The sequence below is a fragment of the Vicugna pacos genome, chromosome 2 (genome assembly GCF_048564905.1).
Source record: "Vicugna pacos chromosome 2, VicPac4, whole genome shotgun sequence".
Lineage (NCBI taxonomy): Eukaryota > Metazoa > Chordata > Mammalia > Artiodactyla > Camelidae > Vicugna > Vicugna pacos.
The window spans coordinates 10,686,525-10,711,810 of record NC_132988.1 but is presented as its reverse complement, the minus strand read 5'-3'; the positions used below and the strand labels follow the sequence as shown (position 1 = coordinate 10,711,810).

General features: G+C 39.8%; 1 protein-coding gene across 1 annotated transcript; it reads left to right on the top strand.

Moving 5' to 3' along the window:
• Positions 1–22,867: 22,867 nt before the first annotated feature.
• On the top strand, positions 22,868–24,061 carry NPY2R (neuropeptide Y receptor Y2). Its single transcript, XM_072972360.1, has one exon. It carries the CDS (start codon positions 22,874–22,876, stop codon positions 24,020–24,022), a length of 1,149 nt encoding a protein of 382 aa, XP_072828461.1. The 5' UTR covers positions 22,868–22,873; the 3' UTR covers positions 24,023–24,061.
• The last annotated feature ends 1,225 nt before the right edge of the window (positions 24,062–25,286 follow it).

Sequence of the window (25,286 nt, the reverse complement as noted above, 5' to 3'; positions counted from 1 at the left end):
ATTTTCAAAGCATATACTGCAGGATGGTATAATCAGCAGTATGAAATACTCAGGGAGAAACAAATGTTAGTGGGCATGTACAATGTGCCAATCATTCATCCATCCCCTTAACCATCTTTCCTAAAAGAGCACAGAGAAGACACCCCCATCAAGATGTTGAGAAAAACATTAGTGAAAACAGCGTACATTTCTTTGAGAAACGTGGTAGGAACTATTCTTTGTAGAACAGGATTGAACACAAAGAGGCTGCCAATAAACTGGGCTCCCTGATTTTAATAAATGATGAGATACTCAATGTAAGAAGTTGAAAAATAGAATTTAACTGTCAGAGGAGAAGTGGGAGTGGTTTTCACAAATGGCAGTAGGGCTGGAAGGGTAAGCAGAATGGTTTGATCTACTCATAACTAATGACTAATTGATCTCAGGGTCCCTAAGGCACAAAAAGTTGTCATCTCACTGTTATTATCTAAATTAAATCATATAAATTCTCCACTCTTGCCACATTACTTGCACCCCACCACCACCAAAGAGAAAAGAAAGAAAGAAAGAGAGAGAGAAAGAAAGGAAGAAAGAAAGAAAGAAAGAAAGAAAGAAAGAAAGAAAGAAAGAAAGCAAGCAAGCAAGCAAGCAAGCAAGCAAGCTAAAGAAAACTGGATCTGACTTGAGTCAATATGACAGAAAGTCATGGACTCTTACTGAACTCTGGGACTTGAGTCAGTTCACAGACCCATACCTCCTTCAGTGAAGAGAAAATAATTCCTGAGGCTCAGAAGCCAGTCTGTTCCATCATTCACAGTAAGGGTTAATTAGGGTAAATTGGTTTACAGAGTTTAGATGATGGTCTGTGATTCTGAAATATAGCAATTATCCCAATTCTTGAATGTATGGCAGGAGTTAGTCTACTCAGAAACTCCCATAATCCCTACACATTGACCGTCCCATGAAATGAGGACTATTATGAAGTGCTAAGTAGTGGTGTGTGGGGCCTTCTTTCTTTGCCCAAAATGAAGAAAAATCAGTCAGGAGATCACAGATATTAGTGCCACCATCAAACAGAAAAAAATCATTCAAGAATAGTGATTCTTACCATTTCCCCCCTTTACTCCCCTATTTAGTCTACACAGAAATTGAATCAGTTGGTAACTTCCACTAAAGCTGAAGTTCAAAGTGTGTTCAAGTAAACCAAAATAGCTCCTGACACCTGGAAATCAGCTTTGAATCTTACAAATTTTTATAACTTAATTACAATAAGTAGAGACCATCAGAAGCAGTATGCTTTTGCCTGGCAGGAACAGCAGTACACCACCCTTCTCCTGCTCCTCCAAACCGTCAGTTCCCTGACTCCATACCGTGAGTAAGCCAACGGAAATTTGATTATTTCCACACACCACAGGATCAGATATCTGCTTCACATCATACTGATAGGGTCTGCTGAGCATAAACATGTGGTACCCTAAATGCCCTAGGAAGACAATGAGTGTTAAGATAATGAGAAATGAATTCCATGAAAATTCAGGACCTATTACTTTAGTAGTGCTTCTGGAGTCCAGAGGTATTGGTCATGTAAGAATATCCCCTTCAGAATGTAAGCTGCACTATCTACCCCTAAAAGCGATGCATATTCACTTGTGGGTATCGTTGGATTTTAGCGGTAGCAAAACACTGCATTTGGTCATGTTCCCCCAGCTAATTTATTGACAATCCAGAAACTGGGTTAAATTTGAATAGTGCCCAGAGAAAGAGAAGCAATTTTGACTGGATCACAGGGTAGTGTAAACCAATGTCACTTGAGAATTTTTGGTCCATCAGATCCAATGATGCTTTAAGTATGTCTATGCCATGCAGAACCTCTCCTAGGCTGCAACAGGAGAACCACAATGACAGTCCTTTGGGTTTTAAAGCAAAGTGTTTTTGGTCAAAAAATATTATTTTGAGATACACCTCTTGGTTTCCAGTAGGACCTTTGAAGGAAGTGACCATCTGACCCTAGGATACCAGGAGAACATGCAATCTGAGCTTCCCATCATGAAGTCATTGGTTCTTATTAATCTACTAAGCCACAAATTTGAGTTTTCCTGGTAGCAATCTATCATCAAATAAATATGTTAAAAGCAATCTTGTGTTCTTTTTTTTTTTTTTTTTTTTTTTAGATTCCACATATGAGCGATCTCATATGGTATTTTCCTTTCTCTTTCTGGCTTACTTCACTTAGAATGACATTCTCCAGGGACATCCATGTTACTGCAAATGGCATTATGTTGTCATTTTTTATGGCTGAATAGTGTTCCATTGTATAAATATATGACATCTTCTTTATTCAGTCATCTGTTGATGGACATTTAGGCTGTTTCCATGACTTGGCTATTGTAAATAGTGCAGCTATGAACATTGGGGTGCAGGTATCTTTTTGAAGTAGGGTTCCTTCTGGATATGTGCCCAGGAGTGGGATTACTGGGTCATATGGTAAGTTAAAAAATGAACATTAATACAAAACAGAAACAGACTCATAGAATAAAACTTGTGGTTGTCAAGGGGGCAGGGGATGGAAAGGGACAGACTGGGATTTCAAAATTTGTAGATACTGACAGGCATATGCAGAATAAACAAGATTATACTGTATAGCACAGGGAAATATATACAAGAGCTTGTGGTAGCTCACAGTGAAAAAAAATGTGACAATGAATATATGTATGTTCATGTACAACTGAAAAATTATGCTCTACACTAGAATTTGACACAACATTGTAAAATGACTATAATGCAATAAAAAATGTTTAAAAAAATAAAAAATAATAAAAAAGAAAGAAAAAGCAATCTTGTGGTCTGAACAAGTATTGAATATGCAAGTTACATAAGCAATTGGCTCTATGTGTTGTTGCAACTTTGATGTACTGAAGCCTCTCTTTTAGCACATATTTATAGCCTCTTGTGGCAATTCTCTATGACAGAGTGACTGAGGAGAAAAACTATGAGTTTGCTTTGAAAATTATTCTGCATATAAACTGACTCCATCCAGAAGTGAAACGTTGATGAACACTTTGAGAGTGTCTCAGCGATAGGGCCTTCATTAGGTAAGGGGTGGCCTTGAGAGACAGCCCAGGAGGAAATACTTCAAGTTGGGCATAATTGCAAATGGAACATCTGGATTTGACTTATTTTTCTGGAAGAAGAGATGGCCAGAGGCATGAATTTACATACATTTATGGGCAATTTCTAATAATTTTTTGAAGGGGTTAGAGGCATAGTGATATGGAGGCTTGTAGAGGGAAGGTATCCGCGGATAACTCAGGAAAGGCCTGGAGTGAGGACACTCATAACTCCAGCTCAAAGATTGAAGGCCCTCAGTAATCAGGAGCTAAGGTGACATGCTCTGCAAATGCTTAGTTTTTGGGTTCATGAACAAAGTGCCAACCATGATATGGATAAAGTTATACATGGACCCAACAACATAGACTGCCTCAAGACACTATATCCTGAAGCCCCCTAACCAAATCTCAAACCCAAACTCTAAACAAATCAACAAACCTCTTACTTCACAATTAAAAATATGGAAAACAGTATAGAGATTTCTCAAAAAACTAAAAATTGACTTAACATATGATCCAGCAATCCCACTCCTGGGCATATACACAGAGGGAATCTTAATTCAAAAATACACATGCATCCCAATGTTCACAGCAGCACTATTTACATTAGCCAAGATATGAAAACAACCTAAATGTCCATTGACAGATGACTGGATAAAGAAGCTGTGGTATATTTATACAATGGAATACTACTCAGCCATAAAAAAGAATAAAATAGTGCCATTTTCAGCAACATGGATGGACCTGGAGATCATCATTCTAAGTGAACTAAACTAGAATGAGAAAGAAAAATATCATATGGTATCACTTATATGTGGAATCTAAAAAAAAAAGACTATCTCAATCTATGCATAAATTTGAGTGAATTTCTCTCTCCTAGAGATCCTCCAAACTACTGTTTCTGCTAGGAATGACCTCCACTGAGCTGTGAAGATGGGAATACCTAAGCCATAAAAGATGTACCAGACCTGTATTCCTCAGTTGGCTTTGTAGGCAGTGGCTTCATATATAAGGTACAATTGCTATTTCTTAGTGTTGAGCCTGACAGTCCTGAATAAATGAGAGTCATCCTCAAATATTGCATTGTCTGATGGCTTTCATTGAACAACCAATTTGTGCAATTGTGCTTCAATAAAATGTAGGACAGATCATCATCAAACCTATGCAAGTAACTATATTGCCTTAAAAAATAAGAATACTCAGTCAAAATATTTGTTCTAAAGTCTGCAAGGTCAGTGAAAATCAGATACCATTTAAAGATGTTTCATTTTATAAGTGCATAGTTTAAAATTCAGTTTATAAATGTATAGTCTTCAAAACTGAAGGCCTTTGTGGCTTCAGAAGAAAGAAAGAAAATCTCCACATACATTCCTTAGAAGACAAAAATATTAAACATGACATCAATAATATTCCCAACAAATAATTAAACTCAAATATCCTTTTTCAGTTTTTCCAGTTCTATGCAATTAATTTTTGACCCGTTGGATCTTGGGTCAGCCCTTGCTTTCATGAAGTTGTGTGCTTCTGGACTAAAAAGAGTTCTGGAAATCTTGACTCAGTCCCCTGGCATAACCTCAAAGACATACAAGGCCAGCCAGCCTGGGAGTCTGTATGCAAGAGATCATTCTATGAAGTGTCAATTTTTGAGTGTCTGTTACAGTCCATTCCTTAAAGCTCTGAAGGTGTTATTCTTGGCTGCAGACAAGAATTCTGTATGAGCTTATAGCAAGCCTGTAAGCCTTAGAGTAAATGCTATAGCTGCAGATGAAACAGAATAACCAGAGTTCATTTATTGCTATAATCAACAGTATTGGAATGGGAGAGAATAAAAGTTCCTCTTGAATCTAAGGGCACAGTAGTATCAGTGAGGGTATTAAAACACCTCCAAAATCTTCCAATCTATCTGTAGTCTCTGAAAGATTTATATTAGTAGCATTTTACTGTGCAAAGTTACCCTTCACTTTAACGACCCTACCCATGGAAATCTTATAAATACTCTTGAAGCTAATCAAGAAACAGGAAGCATAATAAACCTAATTGTTTCCATATTCCTCCTTTCATAATGTGAATGAATAAATCTTTTTATTTTATATTGCTTTTTAAAATAATCATGGGCATGATACCGTCAATCTGAGACGCAGAAAATTATTACAAATTATCCATAAGCTGGGTAGATTGAATAGAAGGCAAAACAAACAAATAATTTACTATACCTTGTTAAGGGCCAGCTAAATGCTCTACACAAAGTTATCCTACTGGAGAGAAAACCATGTTCTAGATGTATTAATACAATATTGGAAAATTTAAAAAAAAATTGGAAGCTTCTTCAAAAAACAGCTTATGAATAAACCTTCAGCCTGGGTGAACTTTACCAATATTTTAACGTACTTAATTCTTTCATATCTCAAGCAGTACAAAGTAAAATAAACTTCACTTCTATCAAATCTCATTCAGCAAAAAATAAAATGAAGTTCTGCCCTTCACTATATTCTTGTATATTTTGGGGACAATACCACACTGTATTTTAGGACAAGACTTTTTACTGCTTTCTTTGAAAACAACAGAAAACCTCATTTTCAAACGCATAAGCTCAAATACCCATAAGAACTATAACATTTAACCAAGTTTACTATCTTCTATTTAACTGGGAAGCATATGATTGGTAATTTTTTATCAGACATAAGCAACCCAGCAGACAGGAAAACCCACCCACTAGAGCCACACACATCACTTCACCCCTCTGCAAGTGACAATAACAGTTACCATTCATTAACAAGACCCAAAAGTACAGCCACTTTAAGCTAAGGATCAAAGTGACATACACTAAAGACCATGCCTTATGACCAAGGTGTCAGTATTCTTTCTTACTTAAAAAACTTATCCAGGGATCCAAAGATTATTTATTAACTAGATTTAATATTAGACCAAGGTTGTAAAGTTAACTAAGGATCTTTGATATCATGTTTTAAGCTGACACACTAGAAAACATGATTACTGCTCATATAAAACAATTTGTCAGAGGTAATTTAATTTAGATTAACATGGTTTTACGTTCTCCATAATCATAAACGTTACGTTAGCTTATTTGGTCAGTAAAGCAGTATAAGAAATCTAGGGCGTTCAGATGAACTAATATCAGTTAGTATCGAAACAAACACAAAACTGGTAACCACATCAGGGAAAAGCTATGTGGCTGTGTTTTTAAATCAAACTTATTGAAGTAAGTTGATTTATCTCAGGATTTACCTTGATTGCATAAACTTGGATTCTTATATAGAAATATTTCTTAGCTATCCGTGAAAGGGGAATTTTTCTTTAAAAGTCTAGCATGTGATAATATGAAAAGTTCAGCTTCTTTATCTACAAACATGGGGGAGTATGAGATTTAAATTAGTCTTATTATTCTCTATAAACCAATTACAACAGAGCTCCTTTAATTAGAGGAACTTCAAAATCTAATTAGCACCTAACGGAAGTAGGAAATGTTTTACACTCATTCAAAAGATGAAGGCTTTTCTTAATTACAGACATGCAGGCAAACAACCTAAAGTTTCAGTTCCACAGTCTTAGCTGTGGGTAAAGTGAGCACACAAAGACAAAAAACACTACTCCAGGCCTCAAAGACATGTTCTTCATTTTAGTGGGCAACAAATGACTCCTTAATTGAGTTGTGTGCACAAACAGATAAATAATTATAAAGTAATAATAAAATGAATTCACTGTCATTTATCACGCAACAGAGACTAGAACCCCGTCATCTTGGTAGAAACATCAAATGGCCAAATTATTAGATAAAAAACAAGTCACTTCTGTATGGCACCGGGAGCTATAATCAGTATATTGTAGTAACCTATAATGGTAAAGAATATGAAAATGAATATATGTATGTGAGTGTGTAGCTGAAACATTATGCTGTACACCAGAACTTGACACGTTGTAACTGACTACACTTCAGTTTTTAAAAATGCCACCTTTCTCATACAATAATCACCTGATCTTTGAGTTTTTTTTCAAAGAGATCTGTCCTCTAGCTTTCAGCCTTGCTATTTTGTGTGTACGTACCCCAAAGTCCACAGGTCAGTGATTTCAGTGAGCGTCAGAATCATTTAAAATGTGTGGTGGGCACACTCTAAAATGGTCCTTGATTTTTCCTGCTTCCTAGTATTCAAGCCCTTGTGTGATGCCCTACCCTTGAGTGTGGGTATCATGTGAATTGCTTCTATCCGGTAGAAGAAGGCAAAGGCGATGGCAGGATTCTTCCATAATTATGTTACATAAGATCGTAACTCCCCTCTTGCTAGCAGACTATCTCCCTTGTTAGCTTTGATGATGTAAACCTCTGTGTGGAGAGGCCCATATAACAAGAAAGAGAGGGAAACTTCCAGGAACCATCTAGCAAGGAGCTGGGCTCTCAGTGCCACTACTCACAAGGAACTGAACTCTGCTAACAGCAATCTGAGCTTAAAAGTGGATCCTTCCCGAGTCAGGCCTCAGATGAAACCCCAATCCTGGCCAACACCTTGATTATAGCTTTGTGAGAGACTCAATAATGTTCCAATTCCTGACCCACAGAAACTCTGAGATAATGAATGTTTGTTGCTTTAGCTGCAAAGTTTATGATAACTTCTTATCTAGCAATATATAATGAATAACTGGGCTTTTAAAAAATGTAGCTTCTCAACTTCCAGTCCTATGTGATTCTTTAAGTTTGGGACGTTAACCAGAAATATGCGGAGTTTAATTCTCTGTGTAACTCTATTATTACAATCTATCTGGATTGTGAATCACTGTTCTAGGTCACATCCCTCCCTCCCCCCAAAACTTATACATTATAAACAGAATATTCTTACTAAAACTCATAAATGACCACGCTTTTTGTGTTTTAAACCTCTTAATGACCACACATTACTAATAAAATAAAAGTTTAATAAAATAAACTTCAGCTAACTAGCAGAGTGTACAACACCCTGCTCTGTATCTCCCCATGTATTCTCCTGGTCACCCCACAAAAGGCGTCCTGAACAATATGCAGCCAGTCCTTCTTGTAGACTCCTATCTCCATGCATTTGCTACTATTGTTTTCAACCGCTTAAATTTTTGTTCTCCATCCCAGCTCCCATCAAACTGTAAACTATTCATCTACAAAATACAAATACAAATTTGCCTCTTCTATGAATCACATAACTATTAATGAGACTTATCACCTTGTGGCATAATTAATTTTTGTAATTTGTCTCTTGAGCAGTAGATTGTGGACTTTTGCATGGCCTAGACCCAATTTCATCAATCTTTGTTTACAGCAGGATTGTTGAGATTAGGCATCCATCATACACATTGAGCAAATTCATGCCACAAGATTGCTGTTCAATGAAATATAGAATGAATTTTAAAAAATATGTGTTCAGCCCTAGCTGTTCATAAAGTGCTACACACACTACCATGTTATTGCCCTTATTCTTAACATATGTGTATTTTTCCTAATTCAATATTTTATATATAGAATAATATGGTTGATTTTCATTATTGCTTTCAAGTTTTATACTATATCATTGTTTCCAGATGCCCCCAGTGAGTGACCAGTAATCTGGTAAAGGTTATTTGGAGATACGCAAGACCTCAAGAGGGACGTCACTCTTAGGATTAAAGTTAGTGCCAAGTAAGACAACTAGGACCAGGACAACTAGTCTTTTCTATACCTAACCTCTGGACATGAGTGGTGAAGAAATCGTTGAAGTTTTAGAAGGGAAAGAAAAGAATTTGGCTCAGTGTTTGCCTGACATGGATAATAACCAATTGTAGCTTTTCAATCAGCTGTAATATCTGTGTAGGCATTAGTGTCCGTTTTCAGTAGATAAGAAGAAAGTAGGAAGTAAGGAAAAAGTAGTATTTAAGAAATGTGGTGTTTGAGAGTAAAGATGTAATGAGAAGAGCTTATAGGGGCAGGTAAAGGTATTTAACTGAGACCTGACATGAAGGGGGAGAAGGCAAGATGCCTATTTGACAGTAATCATTAACATTTGCTGACAGCCTCCTCTGAGCTGGCGTAGCACTCTGTAGTTCTAGACACTCTGTGTGCATTGCCCCATCTAATCTCTGTGACTGCTTTATAGATTATTATTAACTCTTTTTTTCCAGATGAGATACAGTATGAGGCCCAGAGAACTTCGCCCAAGCAATTTGCCCAAAACTGGATGGTTAATAAGCGGCATAACAAGAATTTGAATCCAGGTAGGTTCAGCTCAGCCCTCTCACACCTACCCACTAGGCTGCCTCTCTGCTAGACGCGTGAGTGATCATTTAGGCAAGGCCAAGCAGGGATTAATTTTGGAAACAAGAACTTGCCTGAAGAATGGAATCCAAGGAGGAATGAAAGGACTTGCTTCCCTGAGTCAAGAGGGATATGAAATTTTCTTAGAGGTTCAGGGATACCTACTTTCTCAGTAGTTTAGGAATACATACGTCTCTTAGCAGTGGAGAAAGACAAGGTGTACTTAGAGGTGGAGGTGAAGAAGGAGGGAGAGAACTGCTCAGAATTCTTTCTAAGAGAAGTGGCATTTAACTGGGCAAGGAAGTGATGGAGCAAGGAGTAGGAAGGAGAGATGGAGAAGGTAGTTTTAAATTATTCGTGTAACTGTAAGTTAGTTGTTTAACAGGAAGTTTATCTGGAAGACTACCTTTTTATCCCTCCCCTCTACATACAAATGTACAAGGTACATTTAGTGACATCTGTGTGTGTGTCGGACGCCCTGTGCAAGATGCAGATGATACAGTGGTGGCTGAATCAGACTCAGCGCTGCCCTCAGGGTCTCAAGGTCTAGTTGGGAAGGTAGGTGTTCATCAGATAGTAAAATAATCAGTTAGAAATGACAATTCAAAGTGTCACAAGTGCTGAAGAGACCAAGCGGTTAGGAGCTCTCTGACAGGTAAATTTGACCTGCTTAGCATGGCGAGGAACTATTTCCCTAAAGGAGTGAGCCTCTGACTCCTAACTAGAAAGTTAAATAAGCAAGAAGATATGTCCCCAGGAATTTACACTGGATAATTTTATATCTACACACAGTTGGATCTGTGGAAACACAATGTATTATAACATTACATTTGTATGAACAATGGGAAGTGAAAAAGTGCCCAGCAATTTCTGAAGAACAGAAAATGTCTGAGTCATTCAGATGAAATTCTCTGTCTGTCACTCTGGTTTATTTATTTATTTGCCTCTTTATTTATTGACATATGAAAGGATGTCCCCCCAGATTAGTGCTTGTCAAAAGGAGATAAAAAAAATCACGTCATCTGGAGAGCTTGCTAATTGCAGAATGCATCTCTTACCCCAAGAGATTCTTTGGCTGCAGTGTCTGGGGTAGAGTGCTGGAATTTGCATGCTTATGAGGGACCTCAGGTGATTCTGATGAAGGGGACCTTAGAACCTTAGCACCGCAGTTTGACAAAAATAGCCCTAGTTTATGTAATTGTATTCCACACTGATATTTTCTCCACTGTGCTTATCTAAATATAATCTTACTGTCATACGTAGATTACAACACGTAACTCACTTAGCAGAAAGCAGTATTTACGTTTTCTGTGTGCTTTCTGCATGACAGGTAAACTTCATGAAGTAATTGGCATCTCCAAACAAAACAATTTCTATATCAGATTTCAGTGTGCTAACAGACCAAGAGCAAGATGAACGAACCCTTATAAAAGCCTTCTTATAGCTATTTTTCATATTGCCACCAAATAGAAGAGATCAAAAAGATGCCAGAGAACGGGATTGTTAGAAGATTAAGTTCTATAATATTTTCTCTTGGTTATTAATGTTGAGAGAATAATTCAATGATGATAAAAAATGTAGAATCAATCTGAGGAAATGAGATTTTTATTCAAGTGTAGTCTAGACGATAAATGATTAAATTGAGCATCTCGGTTAATTATTTCCAAGAATTCAACAAAAGATCCTGAATATATCACCCATGCATGAGAATACGGTTTTCAGAAGTTTAGGTGATTCTGCTGCTAAAATTCCCACATAGAAGTAAAAGCAGAAGTACAGCCCTTTTATATACTGGCTGATGCATAGCATCCCGTAGTCAGAGCATCCGTCTCTCAGCCTCGCTTTTTGCTGAAGTTCTTCCCGTTGTAGGCTACTGACGCCTCAATACGAATTACCTCTGAAGTTTCTGTTATAGGTTATGATGGGAAGAAAGGGAACCAGTTTTGCCATTGTGCCCGTGCCCCTATCAGTCAGTTAAATAAATCTGTGACAGACTCACTGTATATTTTGCTTGAGAATAATGTTTTTTACTTTGACATGTGTAAATGATTGTTCTTCCCCAATAGGTTCTACCTTGCCTGAGTATCACACACTCCAAGTTAATGTGATGGAGAAGGCTATTTCCCACAGAGCGTGGCATCCATCCCAGTACTGGGTGAAGCCAAGAAGGCATCCATCTAGGTTTACACTGAGTTGAGTAACTTCCTCCACAAACACTTCCCCGATTCTCCCCAACACACTACGCTCGTAAAAAATCTGAGCATTTCTTCCTTGTGTCCCCAGGTCTATTCTTTCAGAGTCTACCAGTGAATCTCAATCTGTTTCTGGTACTTCTTTATTTAGAAGTCTGCATACTCTTAGTGGACTAGAGACAGCCAGTGGCAGGTCCTCATGTCATTCATCCTGTATGGACACTGTCTGGCAGTTTCTCTAACAAATTGGACATTCGTTAAAGAATTGTTGGTTGGAGTTGTGATTAATAAAATGTTTACATGGATTTTACAACAAAGAATTGTGAGTCTTGAATTTAATCTTAATTGCATTATTCATCTCATGTTTTCAGAAGTTAACTTTGAATAAGCCATTTCACCATCTCCAAAGTGACAAGTGAAAATTATATATAAAACTTTGACTTTTCATCTCTCAAGATATACCACTAGTAATTTGGTACGAGAGAGAGCTTGGATTTTACTTGCACTTTTTTCTGAAAAATTTAAAATTAAATTTGTCTTGAGTGTATGATTCAAAAAATACATATCAAATTATGTCTCTATATGCTACAAGGATAAACACATATTAAATAAAATTGGTATTTCCAAAAGGGTGCATGTTTCCTCTTTAGCCAAGGGCCTCCTGTGCATGTTTCAGATAATCCAATGAAAATTTGCATTGATTAAATTCTGAATTCCACATAAAAAAAAGTCCCTTCCTTTGTTCTATGTTAAAATTTGAACTGTGAATCATTTGCATTTAAGTATCCTTCTAGATGTGGTCTTTCATCAGTCTCAATATCCATTTGGATGATCACTGAAAGATACAACCTTCAACGAAATGTTGCATGTGTTACTTACAATGCGGCTTAATTATTTTGAATATGTAGTTAAAAATTCAAAACAAAAATAAAAACCCCCAACCCACAGAAAGACAAATCATAGCAAATGATATTTGTGCCTTGTTTAGGATTTAGCATACATTTCACTCTGAATGACTAGCTGCTTTTCTTCAATGAGGCACCTGTCTACATAACACGCTGCACACAAGGACTGTAAGAGAATCCAGGCTGTCAGCTTTGTAAAACCCACTGTGTGGTGACCATTCTTGCCCATTCACACATGTACTGGTTCGCTTGTTCCCAGTGAACTAAGTTTGTAATGAGGTAGAAGGCAGTGGAACAAGATTACCTTTCCATCAAAACAAGTGTGATCAGACTGGTTCATTCTTTCAAAGGTAGACTTAATTTGAAAGTTATAACACTTGCAGTTCCCTTTACATAAGCTGGTCTCTTCTTCTGTGTCTACTTGGTACAACCTCCATCTTATCTATTCGGATATTAACTTAACTCCCATTGTGCCTTTCCCGCCTGAAAGGAAAGTTGGACACAGATCCAATCAGAAATAAATCCACAACCAATGGAGAACTAATCGTATAAGCAAATGTCCATTAGGATAGTCAGTCTCCATAATTTTTCCTATAGGGGAATGTGATTGAAACTTTAAAAAAGAATTTCTATAAAGAGGACTTAATAAGCCTAAGAATAAATAATAACTAAACTTATTGAACATTTAAATAAAGCAAGACAGAGTCAGTTTCAAATATACCAAACACTCTGTTAGGCTAATTTGATTATTAATATTTCCTACCTAGGGACTTGTTACGAGGCTTTGTGGTTTGTTTTTTTTTAAATCTGAGAAGTTAGGTACAATATTTATCAAAAGTTAATAAATTTCACTGAACTTTTCTTAGGGTTTAGAGACTTCCCCAGCATGGGATTGCTGCCCCTTCTCTTTTGGTCTTGTGTTCTTCCTCCCTTCTTCAGGCTGGTGCCCTGACTTATGAGCTTACTTCTTTCTCCTTCTGGAATCAGCTTCCACATTCCAGCTGCACTGCACTGCTTTGTTCTGTCTGTGATCTAAGTCAGGCTGGTGTGACCTGAAGGTTATTGAATAACTTCTCAGGAAATCCTGACACCAAGGTAAACAAATAAACAAACAAACAAAAACCTAACTTTCTGGCAGAGTGAAACCAAGAGGACTTTCCCTCAGGAATCAAAACATTTTTGTTCTTTTTGGTGCTTGTTAAAACATTAAATTAAAAAATTCAGTTGCACTTGGAAAGCCACATTTCTAGGGGTCAGTAGCCATGTGTGGCCAGTGGCTACTTTATTGGGCAGTGCAGGTATAGAACATTTCCATCATTCCACAGAGTTGTTTCAGATGATGTGTAGTTCTTTCTTTGCTCTTTTTACAATGGTTATAAATTACTTTTATAATCAAAATAACCATGAAATTATTTTCACCTTGAGGGATGCTTTCTTGCTGTCATAATAAATTCAGACTGAATGAAATCCAGATTATGATTTACTTTATCTAGAAATATGCATCATAAATGCTCTTCTCTCCTGATGTTATTTAATTTTTTAACATTTTTTATTGAGTTATAGTCATTTTACAAGGTTGTGTCAATTTCCAGCGTAGAGCACAATTTTTTAGTTATACATGAATATATATATGCTCATTGTCACATTGTTTTCTCTGCGAGCTACCATAAGATCTTGTGTGTATTTCCCTGTGCTATACAGTATAATCTTGTTTATCTATTCTACATATGCCTGTCAGTATCTACAAATTTCAAACTCCCAATCTGTCCTTTCCCACCCCCCCTCCCTCTTGGCAACCACAAGTTTGTATTCTATGTCTATGAATTTTTTTTTTTTAGATTCCACATATGAGCAATCTCATATGATATTTTTCTTTCTCTTTCTGGCTTACTTCACTTAGAATGACATTCTCCAGGAGCATCCATGTTGCTGCAAATGGCACTATGTTGTCATTTTTAATGGCTTAATAGTATTCCATTGTGGAAATATACCACATGTCCTTTATCCATTCATCTGTCAGTGGACATTTAGGCTGTTTCCATGTTTTGGCTATTGTAAATAGTGCTGCTATGAACATCGGGGTGCCAGTGTCTTTTTGAAGTATGGTTCCTTTTGGATATATGCCCAGGAGCGGGCATATGGTAAGTCTATTCCTAGTCTTTTGAGGAATCTCCATACTGTTTTCCACAGTGGCTGCACCAAACTGCATTCCTACCAGCAATGCAGGAAGGTTCCCTTTTCTCCATAGCCTCTCATGCAGTTCTCTGAAATTCCTCATTCTCACTATCTGAAATACTAAATTGTTCAGTTATTCACCATGTCTGCTTCAGAGACTCATTGAAAAGATCTATTCAACCAGGAAAAGAAAATTACTTATTTAGCAATTAAGCATTGGCTGTATTCCTTTTATATTTATGTGCACTGAGGAATGGCCTCTAGGGTAGGGAAAATGGTAGTAGAGTCATGTTTTGGATATTTGAGAAAGTCTGTCAAACATCACATACTAATATCAGAGGCTACAATATTGGAAGCCCATGGGCCAGGCTTCAGATATCTATCTATCTGTCTATCTTGTACCTATATCTCCTTATCAATTTTGGTCTGCATAGATCTGGGCGTCCTGTAGGTTTGACTTTTTAAAGATTAATTTCTTTCATTTAAAATTGGGAAGATTTCTAAGAATACAAATTTTGCTTCTTTTAAAATATCTGGTCTGACAATACTGGATCTAGATTTTTGCAAGGCAACTCAGTGGAATCCGGGAAGCAGCCTCCTTCTTCCAAAGAAGCATGTGTTTTTGTGTCTTTTGAGCTGTCATAGCCCCTACCACTGTCTCCTGCTCCTACACCCTAGCCTGCTGGCATATTTATGCCATTGGCCCCAGCCATGGAGGCAACTGAGTTTGAGTCTGCTCCCTATTTGAAGGGCAATCAGCACATCTCCTGGTTAGATGAGAAATTGCCTGAGGAACTAAGAGATTTGATGCAAGAGAAACCAGGCAGTTAATCCCACTCTGTCTCAATTTGTATTAATGAATATTTCACCAACACTTTTGCAACATTCTAACAGTGTCTTGACAGGGTTATTGGCATTTATCAGAATGGTTCACTGTTGCTATACTATGCAGGATATACACATTAAAAGATATCAGGTAGACTTTAATGCACAAAAAAGGCATGAGTTAATTGTCAAAACTATCCTTGATAATATGGCACACAATAAAGCAACTTTAAGTTCTTTGATCAGTTTCTCATGCAATTCCATCCTTTATTGAAGACATTAATCAAAGACGTCATATAATCTTATCAGGATTGCTGACTAGATGTCTGTGGATCTATGTATACATGTATATAAGGGAGTGAGACAAATATTTGTATATGCCTGTTAAGATGCTTTTGAAAGACCGTTCTGAGGGTGGGGGGTCATAGCTCGGTGGTAGAGCGTGTGCACGAGGTCTTGGGTTCAATCCTCAGTGCCTCCCTTAAGGGGGGGGTTAATGGAAAAATATTAAAAATAAAAATCAAAACATAAATTAAAAAAAAAAGACAGTTCTAACAAGAGGCAAATTTGTTCTATGCAGTCTATATCAGTGAAATCAGTTGAATCCTCCAAAGCAATTACACTAAAGGACAATACTCATTTGTTTTCCTGTGTATTTGTTTTTGTGATTGTTTTAAACCACTCCTACTCTCCTAAAGTTACAACTCTTTGGCACATAATTCATTCTTCGCTGGGGGAAATATATTAAGAATCATGGAACCTGCTGCAGAAAATACATGTGCAAACAATGAATATTTCTCCAAGGTAAAAAATGTACAGAGATATTTTAAGTGAAACTGTGAAGAACATCTTGAATATTTCCAGTTCTGTGCACTTTTTATTTCTTGGCAGTTGAAGAACCCAAGCTGCTTTGTTTATCAGTGATGTCTATGTGTTCTTGTGGGTTTAATTCTACATTAACCAGAAGATCAACTTCAAATTAGACCAACTTAAGTTGCCTTACATATGCAATACTGTTAGGTGTGGACAAGTCCCCATTGGTTGAAAACTCAGTGCTTTTGAGAAGACGACTTAATGTTTTGGAGAGTATTTTTTGAGTAGCTTAGTCTTTTTTTGTGTTTCAGAGAAATTTCAAGTGAAGCAGCGTGAACATCCTCATTTCAGAAATGAAGAGACTGATGCATAGAAGAAGTAATGTGTGCTAAGCTCTAGCACATGACATTTGAGGATAAGCTTTGGTTTCCAGTTTCAGGCTTTTGTTTTCCCAGCTTGGTAGGCTCTGCTGCCCCCTCTGAAAATGAAGAAGGGAAAGAGAGACTGAATGGCTCTGAAATAAGAGTTTCTGGGAGGAATACCGAGGAAACAGACCTCGCAGCTTTTTTGACTGACTCCACAGTCCTGTTTTCCTCTGATGCACTAACTCAGCCTGGCGGGCTCCAGGCTTTAGGAGAGGGCATCGCTAGGAGGAGACAGGCGAAAGGATTCCGGAGGCACGCGCGCATCGTGGCACGAGTGGTTTGGGTCAGCACCAAAGAGCGAAGGACTGGGAAGTCAGCTAACCGGAGAAAAAGATAATTTGTTTTGGTTTTTGTTTTGTGAGTGTGTGTTTTGTTTTCTTTTGGTGACCCGTTGTTTTCCTTTTCCTATTCTAGCTTTTGCCCCAGTGGGAGCGCACACCACATGGGGCTGCTGGCTTTTGAACCTGCGCACTGCGTAACTTGTAAACTGTCAACAGACACCTGTTCAGGAAATTGCTGATGGTGGGCAACAGGGATCCGAAGTCGCTTTACCTTCTCATTGGAGCGCGACAACCGCCTAGTTAGAGTTTCACCAGCGCCCCGCACTCCCTGGCCGAGGGTTGGTCCTCCGCGGGCAATCGTGTGGGGCGCTTCTCCGTGGTTGTGCGCGGGTCCAGCTCCCCATCTTTGCTTCTGCAAACAAAAAAGCAGCAGCTCCTGGCTGGAGTTGTGGGGTTTCCCAGCCCCGCCAAATAGCGGGGCTTCTGCTTCCCAGGCCCGCCTCGCGCCAGCTCAAGGTGTCCTCTGGTCCGCAACACTCGCACCGGGGACCGCAGCCCCGTCGCTCGCAGCTGGGACTGTCTGCCTGGCGGCCTTCGCCCTCGCCCTGGCCTCTCCTGGGCTGATGTGCTAGCTCGGCCCGAGCCTGGGGTAGGGGTGGCGGGGCAGGCTGTCCTCGCAGGCCCGTTGGACCATCTCTCGCGGAACTGAGGAGCCGAGAGCAAAGGGAGGGGTTGGTGGAGGGGAGAGGAGGTAAGAGTGCTGGGAACGCCCAGAGTATCAAACTTGGGGGTGGCCAGTGGACATCAGGGGGGAAAGCAATTGCAGGTGACCGTGCGGACCCGCGAGGCGGCGCTGGGCGGGGTCCCGCTGCCCGCGTTCCAGGCTCTCCGGGCGGAGACCTGGACGCTGTCCCCACCCCCGCGCCCTCGCACGGAAACTTCCCCGCCCGCTCTCTGCTGCGGGGCCCTTGCCCCCAACTCCCCGCACCTGTTCCTTGTTTATTTGTTTTCCTTTTCGAGGGAGGTTCGCCTCCCCTCCTCCGGAGCCTCCCATCGCTCCCCGCTCCCACCCCCGGGCGCGCCGCGCGGGGCGGCGCGGTGTCCGCGCGCTTGGCGGCGGAGGTGGGCGGCGGATCCCAGCGGCACCAGCCTCCCCGCCGTTCCGACCGCCGCGAGGACGCCGCGCTCTCCTGCTCTCCCGCGCGCGCTGGCTGCCCTGCGCCCGCTGCCGAGCCGAAGGCACGAGGTCGGCCTGTGGGGACCTTCCAGTGTCCTCTCCGAGCCGGCGGCTAGGTAATCATCAGAGTGACCCGCGGCACACGTCTGGCGTCCACGTCTCAGCAGAAACGCGAGGGCCGGGTCAGTAAGTGTAATTCACCTTCTGGGGACCAGGCAAAGCCCCAGAGAAGCTTTCGGGTCCCTTGAAGAGGGGATGGGGGAGGTCCTCGTGAGGGATTTTTTTTTTCTCATTTATGTCGAAGATGGGCACTGGGGCGGTGATACCATACTTACTTTATACTTTCGCTAGAATTTTCCTTACCGAGTGAAGATTCTTGATATTTCCTTGAAACTTCTTAGAGAGAGGTTAGTATTTTAACAGAACAACAGGTTTTTACTGTTGCTGACTCTTCCTTACAAGTCAAACACCTGTTCAGGCAATAGGTCATACTGGATTCTCCAGAGCTGTTCAACAGCGGACCCATTTGTTTAAGCGTTCTCTGGTTCACCAGAAGGGCTCACCCTCTGGTAGGAGCATGTGGTGGACAAAAAAAAAAAAAAAAAAAAAAAAAAAAAAGAGGCGAAAGGAAAAGCTGTAAGGCTTTTGATAATAGGGATACATCATGTAAACTGAATGATGTGAAATGCGCAGTACTGTTTTCAAAGGTCAGAGGCTCAAATATCCAGAAGAGACATTCTCAGTCCCCTTGGTGAATATTTTCAACTTTCTGCTTGTCAGGCAGTCATGTCTTGCATGGAGCATTCTTGGATGGCCACACCCCCTTTCTTGAGGATTAACACGTTTAGGGCATATGGCATACTTTCTGGGATTTTTTTTCCCCTGAGAAAAATTCCTGGAAGGTTCTGTGATTGATAAGATGTTCAATTTTACTAAGGCCAACCTGTGACAATAAGAATACTGTTGCAAAAAGCCCCACAAATTTAAATATGGAGTCAAAGCATAAACTGGTTTCCCACTCAATCTGAAGTTCTTTGAATCTCTGGGAAAACAAAACAAAACAAAAGCAAAACCCTGAAGCCATTTTCATACTCTACAAAGAAATAGTTCTATAGCAGAATCTCTAAAGGTTTACTTGTTCAGGAAAACTGTACCATTTACAGTTCTCCTTAAATGTCTTGAACAATGTGAATGCCTCATTTTCACCACATTTCAAAGAAAGGAGTTTTCCCCCTTTCTACTTCTGTTTTAATTTTTGTGCTTTTGAGTTCCTAATCTGGGGACTCCCTCTATATACTCTCTTTTCTTCTTCCTTTTTTCCTGAAGTGCAGTCATAAAATGATACATTCTCTGGGCAATGCTCTGAAACTGGCTGAAAGCCAGTCCTTGCTTGAGAGTAGCTATTAGAACTCACATGCTAATTGCCTGTAGATCCATAATCGTTCCTGTAGAGAAGTTTCAAAGAAAGGAATAAAGAAAATAGAACTGAAAAGAAAAAGTAAAATAAGTTACTAAGTCAAATACACTCCTCATAACCTTCTACTTCAGGCTTACTCTCAATTTTGTTTGGTGCAAACCTCAAACTCAGACCTCCTGGAGTCTTGTTGGTTCTGTTAATGACTTGTTGGATTGACTAACGGTGCTCTGTAAAGTCTCTTTCTCAGTCTAAGGAAAATGGAAGGGTCCTCCAAGATTTGAATGATTAGTTTTCATTTTCTCTAATCAGTAAAGAATGGAGGCAAAGGCAAAAGAGGGCCTGGACTCCTTGGAACATTCTGTTTGAAATTTACGCAGAAAGAACTAGAATTGATTAGTAAGGCAAATGCATGAGGTCACGGAGTACATGGGAATCTCCGTCTCTGTAAGAAGCAACTATTAGGGGGTGTGTGTGCGTGTGTGTGTGTGTGTGTGTGTGTGTGTGATAAGCCTTTGAGATAGAAAGTTTCCTTATGGTGTATACTGACCAATAATTTTTAGTGTTCTAATCAGGGACTGACTTGAGAGGGATCTTGAAACAACTCTTCTTGCAGAGGTGGTTACCTGATTAAGAACAAGAAATCAAGCTCAGGGATGTTATATCAGAGCAAGGATCCTATATAGGCAATTATCTTCAGGGAAGGAAAGGATCAAAATTGTCACTTTGTACTTTGCTGAGCTCGATTATTTAGAAAAATTATGCTTTCCTTTAGCTTCATATTTGCTTAGATTTAAACAATGGATGGAAACGATCCAGTCTCTGTCCTGAAAGAGATTGCTGTGGGGAGGGGGTTGAAGGAAAACAGTCGTGACGTGGCAGGTGCTACTTGCTGCATTAGAAGTGAGCACAGGTTGTTGGGATAACCGACAGGCTTCTCAGTTCAGAACAGGGAAGGCAGAGAAGCGTGAGAAAGGCCAACGTGTTGCTGGAATCGGGAGTAGTTCCGTATGACAGAATCACAGGATATCTGCTGAGATGTCAGGAGAGATGAAGCCAGAGGGGATAAGCTCAGCAAAGGCTTTGAATATCATACAGTGGAGGTGGGCTTTTCTTCTGAACGTCAGTGTTACCAGCTTGTGGGTGTAGTACCTTCAGTGGGAGAGCAAATTAATGAAAGCATATATGCATGGGATCAGCACATCATGCAAAACAGAAACCATTCAAGAAGGGAAAAGAGGAGGAATTGAATGCAGAAACCTGGTTATTCAAGTGATGGAAACCAAGCAGGGGATGTTGAGGCCACCCGGGGATTAGCAAGAGCAACAAGTCTTTACTACCTCCAGCTACAGGGACACAGAGAAAGTGATGTGACAGGGACCAGGGACCTCCTCTGGAAACAAAATCATGACAGATCTGTGGGAACCTGCCATAGATGGGCAGCTAAGGCATGCCTGGAGAGAGATGGAGGGAGAAGAGTACAGTGGCTTCTGGCTTCTCCCTCCCTCCTGCATTCTAATTACCTGCCAATGCCTCCCACTGGCCAAACCCAGCCAGCATCCCAATGATTTGGGAGCCTAAACATGTGGTCTGTAAGAATCTGCCCACTAAGAGCAGGGGGAGGAATGGAGTTGGGCACACAAGCCCAGCCAGACGTTGTCTGTGGGCTGAATACAAATAAGTCACCTACCAATGTAGGTAGATGTGATTCTGATTCATGAAAAACCAGTTCATTTGAAAGAGGTTCTGAATTAATTATGGAAGCTTTTGTCATTATGAGTATATTCAAAAAGTACTGCTATGATGTTGTTGGGCTCCAGATATTTTTATAGACTTGAAAAGGGAAATTTATATCAGAAACTGATATGTTATATTGTTTTAAGCAACTTTCAGACACTGAGGGAAATGATATGATCACATCTGAATTTCAGAAAGACCATTGTAATGTCAGAGTAGGCACTGTCTAGTAAACGTAAGAGCCTTGGAGTAAGGGCGCTATCCTGTTGCCTTTTCCCCCAGCATGAGTCCCAGTTGCTGACATAAGTTTCTAATACTTGCCAAATGCATGTTTGAGTAAGTATAAGCATCATGAAGGTGAAGCCACCCTGGGCATTTAGTAGATGCTCAATTATATTGAATGAATGAACGTTAAAGAGAATGAATGAACAAATGAAAGGTGGAAAGAAAGAAGGAAGGAAAGAGAGGAAGAAAGAAGGAAAGAAAGAAAGAGAGAAGGAAAGAGAGAAAGAAAGAAGGAAAGAAAGAAAGAGAGAGAAAGAGAGAGAGAGAGAGAAAGAGAGAAAGAAAGAGCGAGCAAGTGGGACAAGAAGGTTAGATGACTGTTAGAGTAATTATGGTAAAAAATCAAGGCAGCCAGAATTAATGTGATAGAAATAAAAGGACCATTGGGAGAAATATGCAAGAGATCAGTCTGAGGGTTCTCTTAAATGTGAGAACTAAAGGAGATGAAAATGCTTAGCATGGTTACCTGCTTCTTAGCTTTATGTGGCTTAATCAAGGGGGGATAGTGTTGACTGAATGGGGCACACAGAAAGGACATTCCGAGGGTGAGGGGAGCGATTGGGGAAGGAATGTGTTAAAACTTTTGTACTTAGGGGCTAGAGAGAGAGACGGAATTCAGATTGGACATATTTTCCTATGGTTCCTGTGTAGAATTCTGCTGTGTCAGGTAGGAAGTTTATTTCAGATCCTCAAAAAAAGAAACTATTTTTACACAGGCTATCTATTTTTAACACTAACCCATCCACTAGGAAAAATGGCTACGAAACAGAATCTGCTCAGTTTATCTTAAATTTTTCTACTAAAGTCCAGGCACCAAGCAAAGGGTTTTAATATGTCTCTTTTTCATACAATTTGTTGCTATATTTATAAATTTAAGACAGTCAAAATAGTGAAGATAATTTTCTTTATCAACCTTAAAATTAATTTGATGAATTTATAGCAGTTATAAAATTAATTTAAGTAAGTTTCTAATATCCATCTTGCTTAAAATGCATTGAATCAGTTTGGTAGCACTCACATTGAAATTATGTCTATACTATAGGTCTAACATTTTGCCTTCATAATACATATTTCAAAGACCTGATTTAATCCATGCACATTCGTGAATAGACTTACTAAGGTGTCCGCTTTATTGAAATGTTCCACTATGTGCAGTTGTAAGGATCAGAGGACAGGTACTTTGAGCCCCAACCGAAATGAAACCAACCCATTTGTAATATTCCTTTCACTCTTGTGTTTTCCTTGTTCCACATTTGTTCATTTTTTAAATTGTAGATTCTTGTGCTGAAAATGGGCCCATTAGGTGCAGAGGCTGATGAGAACCAGACGGTGGAAGAAATGAAGGTGGAGCAGTCTGGTCCAGGGCACACCACTCCTAGAGGTGAGCTGGCCCCCGACTCTGAGCCCGAGCTCATAGACAGCACCAAGCTGATCGAGGTACAGATCGTTCTTATATTGGCCTATTGCTCCATCATCTTGCTTGGGGTGATTGGCAATTCCTTGGTGATCCACGTGGTGATCAAATTCAAGAGCATGCGCACAGTAACCAACTTTTTTATCGCCAACCTGGCTGTGGCCGATCTTCTGGTGAATACCCTCTGCCTGCCATTTACGCTTACCTACACCTTAATGGGGGAGTGGAAAATGGGTCCTGTCCTGTGCCACTTGGTGCCCTATGCCCAGGGCCTGGCGGTACAAGTGTCCACCATCACCTTGACGGTAATTGCCCTGGACAGGCATCGTTGCATCGTCTACCACCTGGAGAGCAAGATCTCCAAGCGAATCAGCTTCTTGATTATTGGCCTGGCTTGGGGCGTCAGTGCCTTGCTAGCAAGCCCCCTGGCCATCTTCCGGGAGTACTCACTGATTGAGATCATTCCTGACTTTGAGATTGTGGCCTGCACGGAGAAGTGGCCTGGTGAGGACAAGAGCGTCTATGGCACTGTCTACAGTCTCTCCTCCTTATTGATTCTGTATGTCCTACCTCTGGGCATCATCTCTTTCTCCTACACTCGTATCTGGAGTAAACTTAGGAACCATGTCAGCCCTGGAGCTGCCAATGACCACTATCATCAGCGGAGGCAAAAAACCACCAAAATGCTGGTGTGTGTGGTGGTGGTGTTTGCGGTCAGCTGGTTGCCTCTCCATGCTTTCCAACTTGCTGTGGACATTGACAACCAAGTCCTGGACCTGAAGGAGTACAAACTTATCTTCACCGTGTTCCACATCATCGCCATGTGCTCCACCTTTGCCAACCCTCTTCTCTATGGCTGGATGAACAGCAACTACAGAAAGGCTTTCCTCTCAGCCTTCCGCTGTCAGCAAAGGATGGACGCCATTCACTCCGAGGTGTCCGTGACGTTCAAGGCTAAAAAGAATCTGGAAGTCACAAAGAACAATGGCCCCAGTGACTCTTTCACAGAGGCTACCAACGTTTAAGGGCAACTGCCGTGTGAAAATAGATGGATGAATTCTGACCAGAGCTGTCAGTCTGGTTGAGGAGGGCATTCAGGTGCCTCCTGATTTCCCATTTTAAGGAAGAAAAAGAGCATCTGAATGGAAGCATCTGCAGTGTAACTCGTGGAAAACTGGTTGGCAGAGTGTAGGTAAAAATGAGGCAGCAAAAGTTTGCTTACAGTTGCTTGGATGGTAGGTTGAATTATAAGTAAAAGCAGAGAGAAATGCTTTTAACTGTTTCCCAGAGTGAAGGAAACAGGAACATGGAGTTGGTGGTGTCAGTATTGCTAAAAGATGGTGGGCAAATAAGTTGGCTTCCAAATCACATGAGGGCAGAGATTGGGGATAATGTATAATTCACTGCTCCCCCCTCATCTGATGAGAAGGCTACCAATACCAACTTCCCTAGAAAGCCACAGACGTTTCTCTATTATATTTTGGCTTTTTGTTAATTCTTCCTATGAATGCTGCAGGCAAATGTTACCAACTATTTGAATGACTTCAAGGAAATAAACTGAAATTTGCTATGTAATTAGTATTTTGGCAAATGATGGGGGAAGTTTTTACCACCCAATTAACCAATTGTTTTTGTAAAAACAAATGCACATTTAATGAAAAGTTTCTTCAACTTAGAATTGAAGGCTGAAGTTCTCAGAGAAATGCAAACCATTATTTAACTTCTCATTTCAAGTTGTCCCTGCTTCATACAGTTACTATTTACAGAATAAAGAAGCATGCAACTCAATACTTTAACTCATTGCTTAAGTGTTACAACTTTTTGAACACATATTTTTCCTCTGCTGGAGCTGAGTTTGTCCTCACAAAAAATCAAATCAGATTAGAAAATAGTTTCATGGCATTTTGTAACATTTTGGGGTGATTTGTAAGCAGTTTTGCACAGGTACATAGCTCTAATGTGTTTACTGCAGTGTTATTTTTTTCTGAAATTCATCTTCCATGGACACATTCATGATTCATAAAACAATAGAACATCAGAATGGAACCCATCTGGTAAGAACTGTTAAAAACATTACATTTGTTCTACTTTGAAAATGTTCTGCTTAGACCAATTTCAACAAAAATTATCTGCTTCTCAAAATAATTAGCTGTATTTTTGGGTAACGTATGAATACATACATAATATAATTTTACCTATAAAGGGTGGAACGTAGATGCTATAGTACCTTTTTTTTTTAATGATTTCGTAAATACATTTTTATTTCAATAGTATCCAACCAAAGATGCT

Bases quoted from the DNA above. Each gene is read 5' to 3' on its own strand.
- NPY2R (XM_072972360.1), top strand. From the start codon at position 22,874: ATGGGCCCATTAGGTGCAGAGGCTGATGAGAACCAGACGGTGGAAGAA.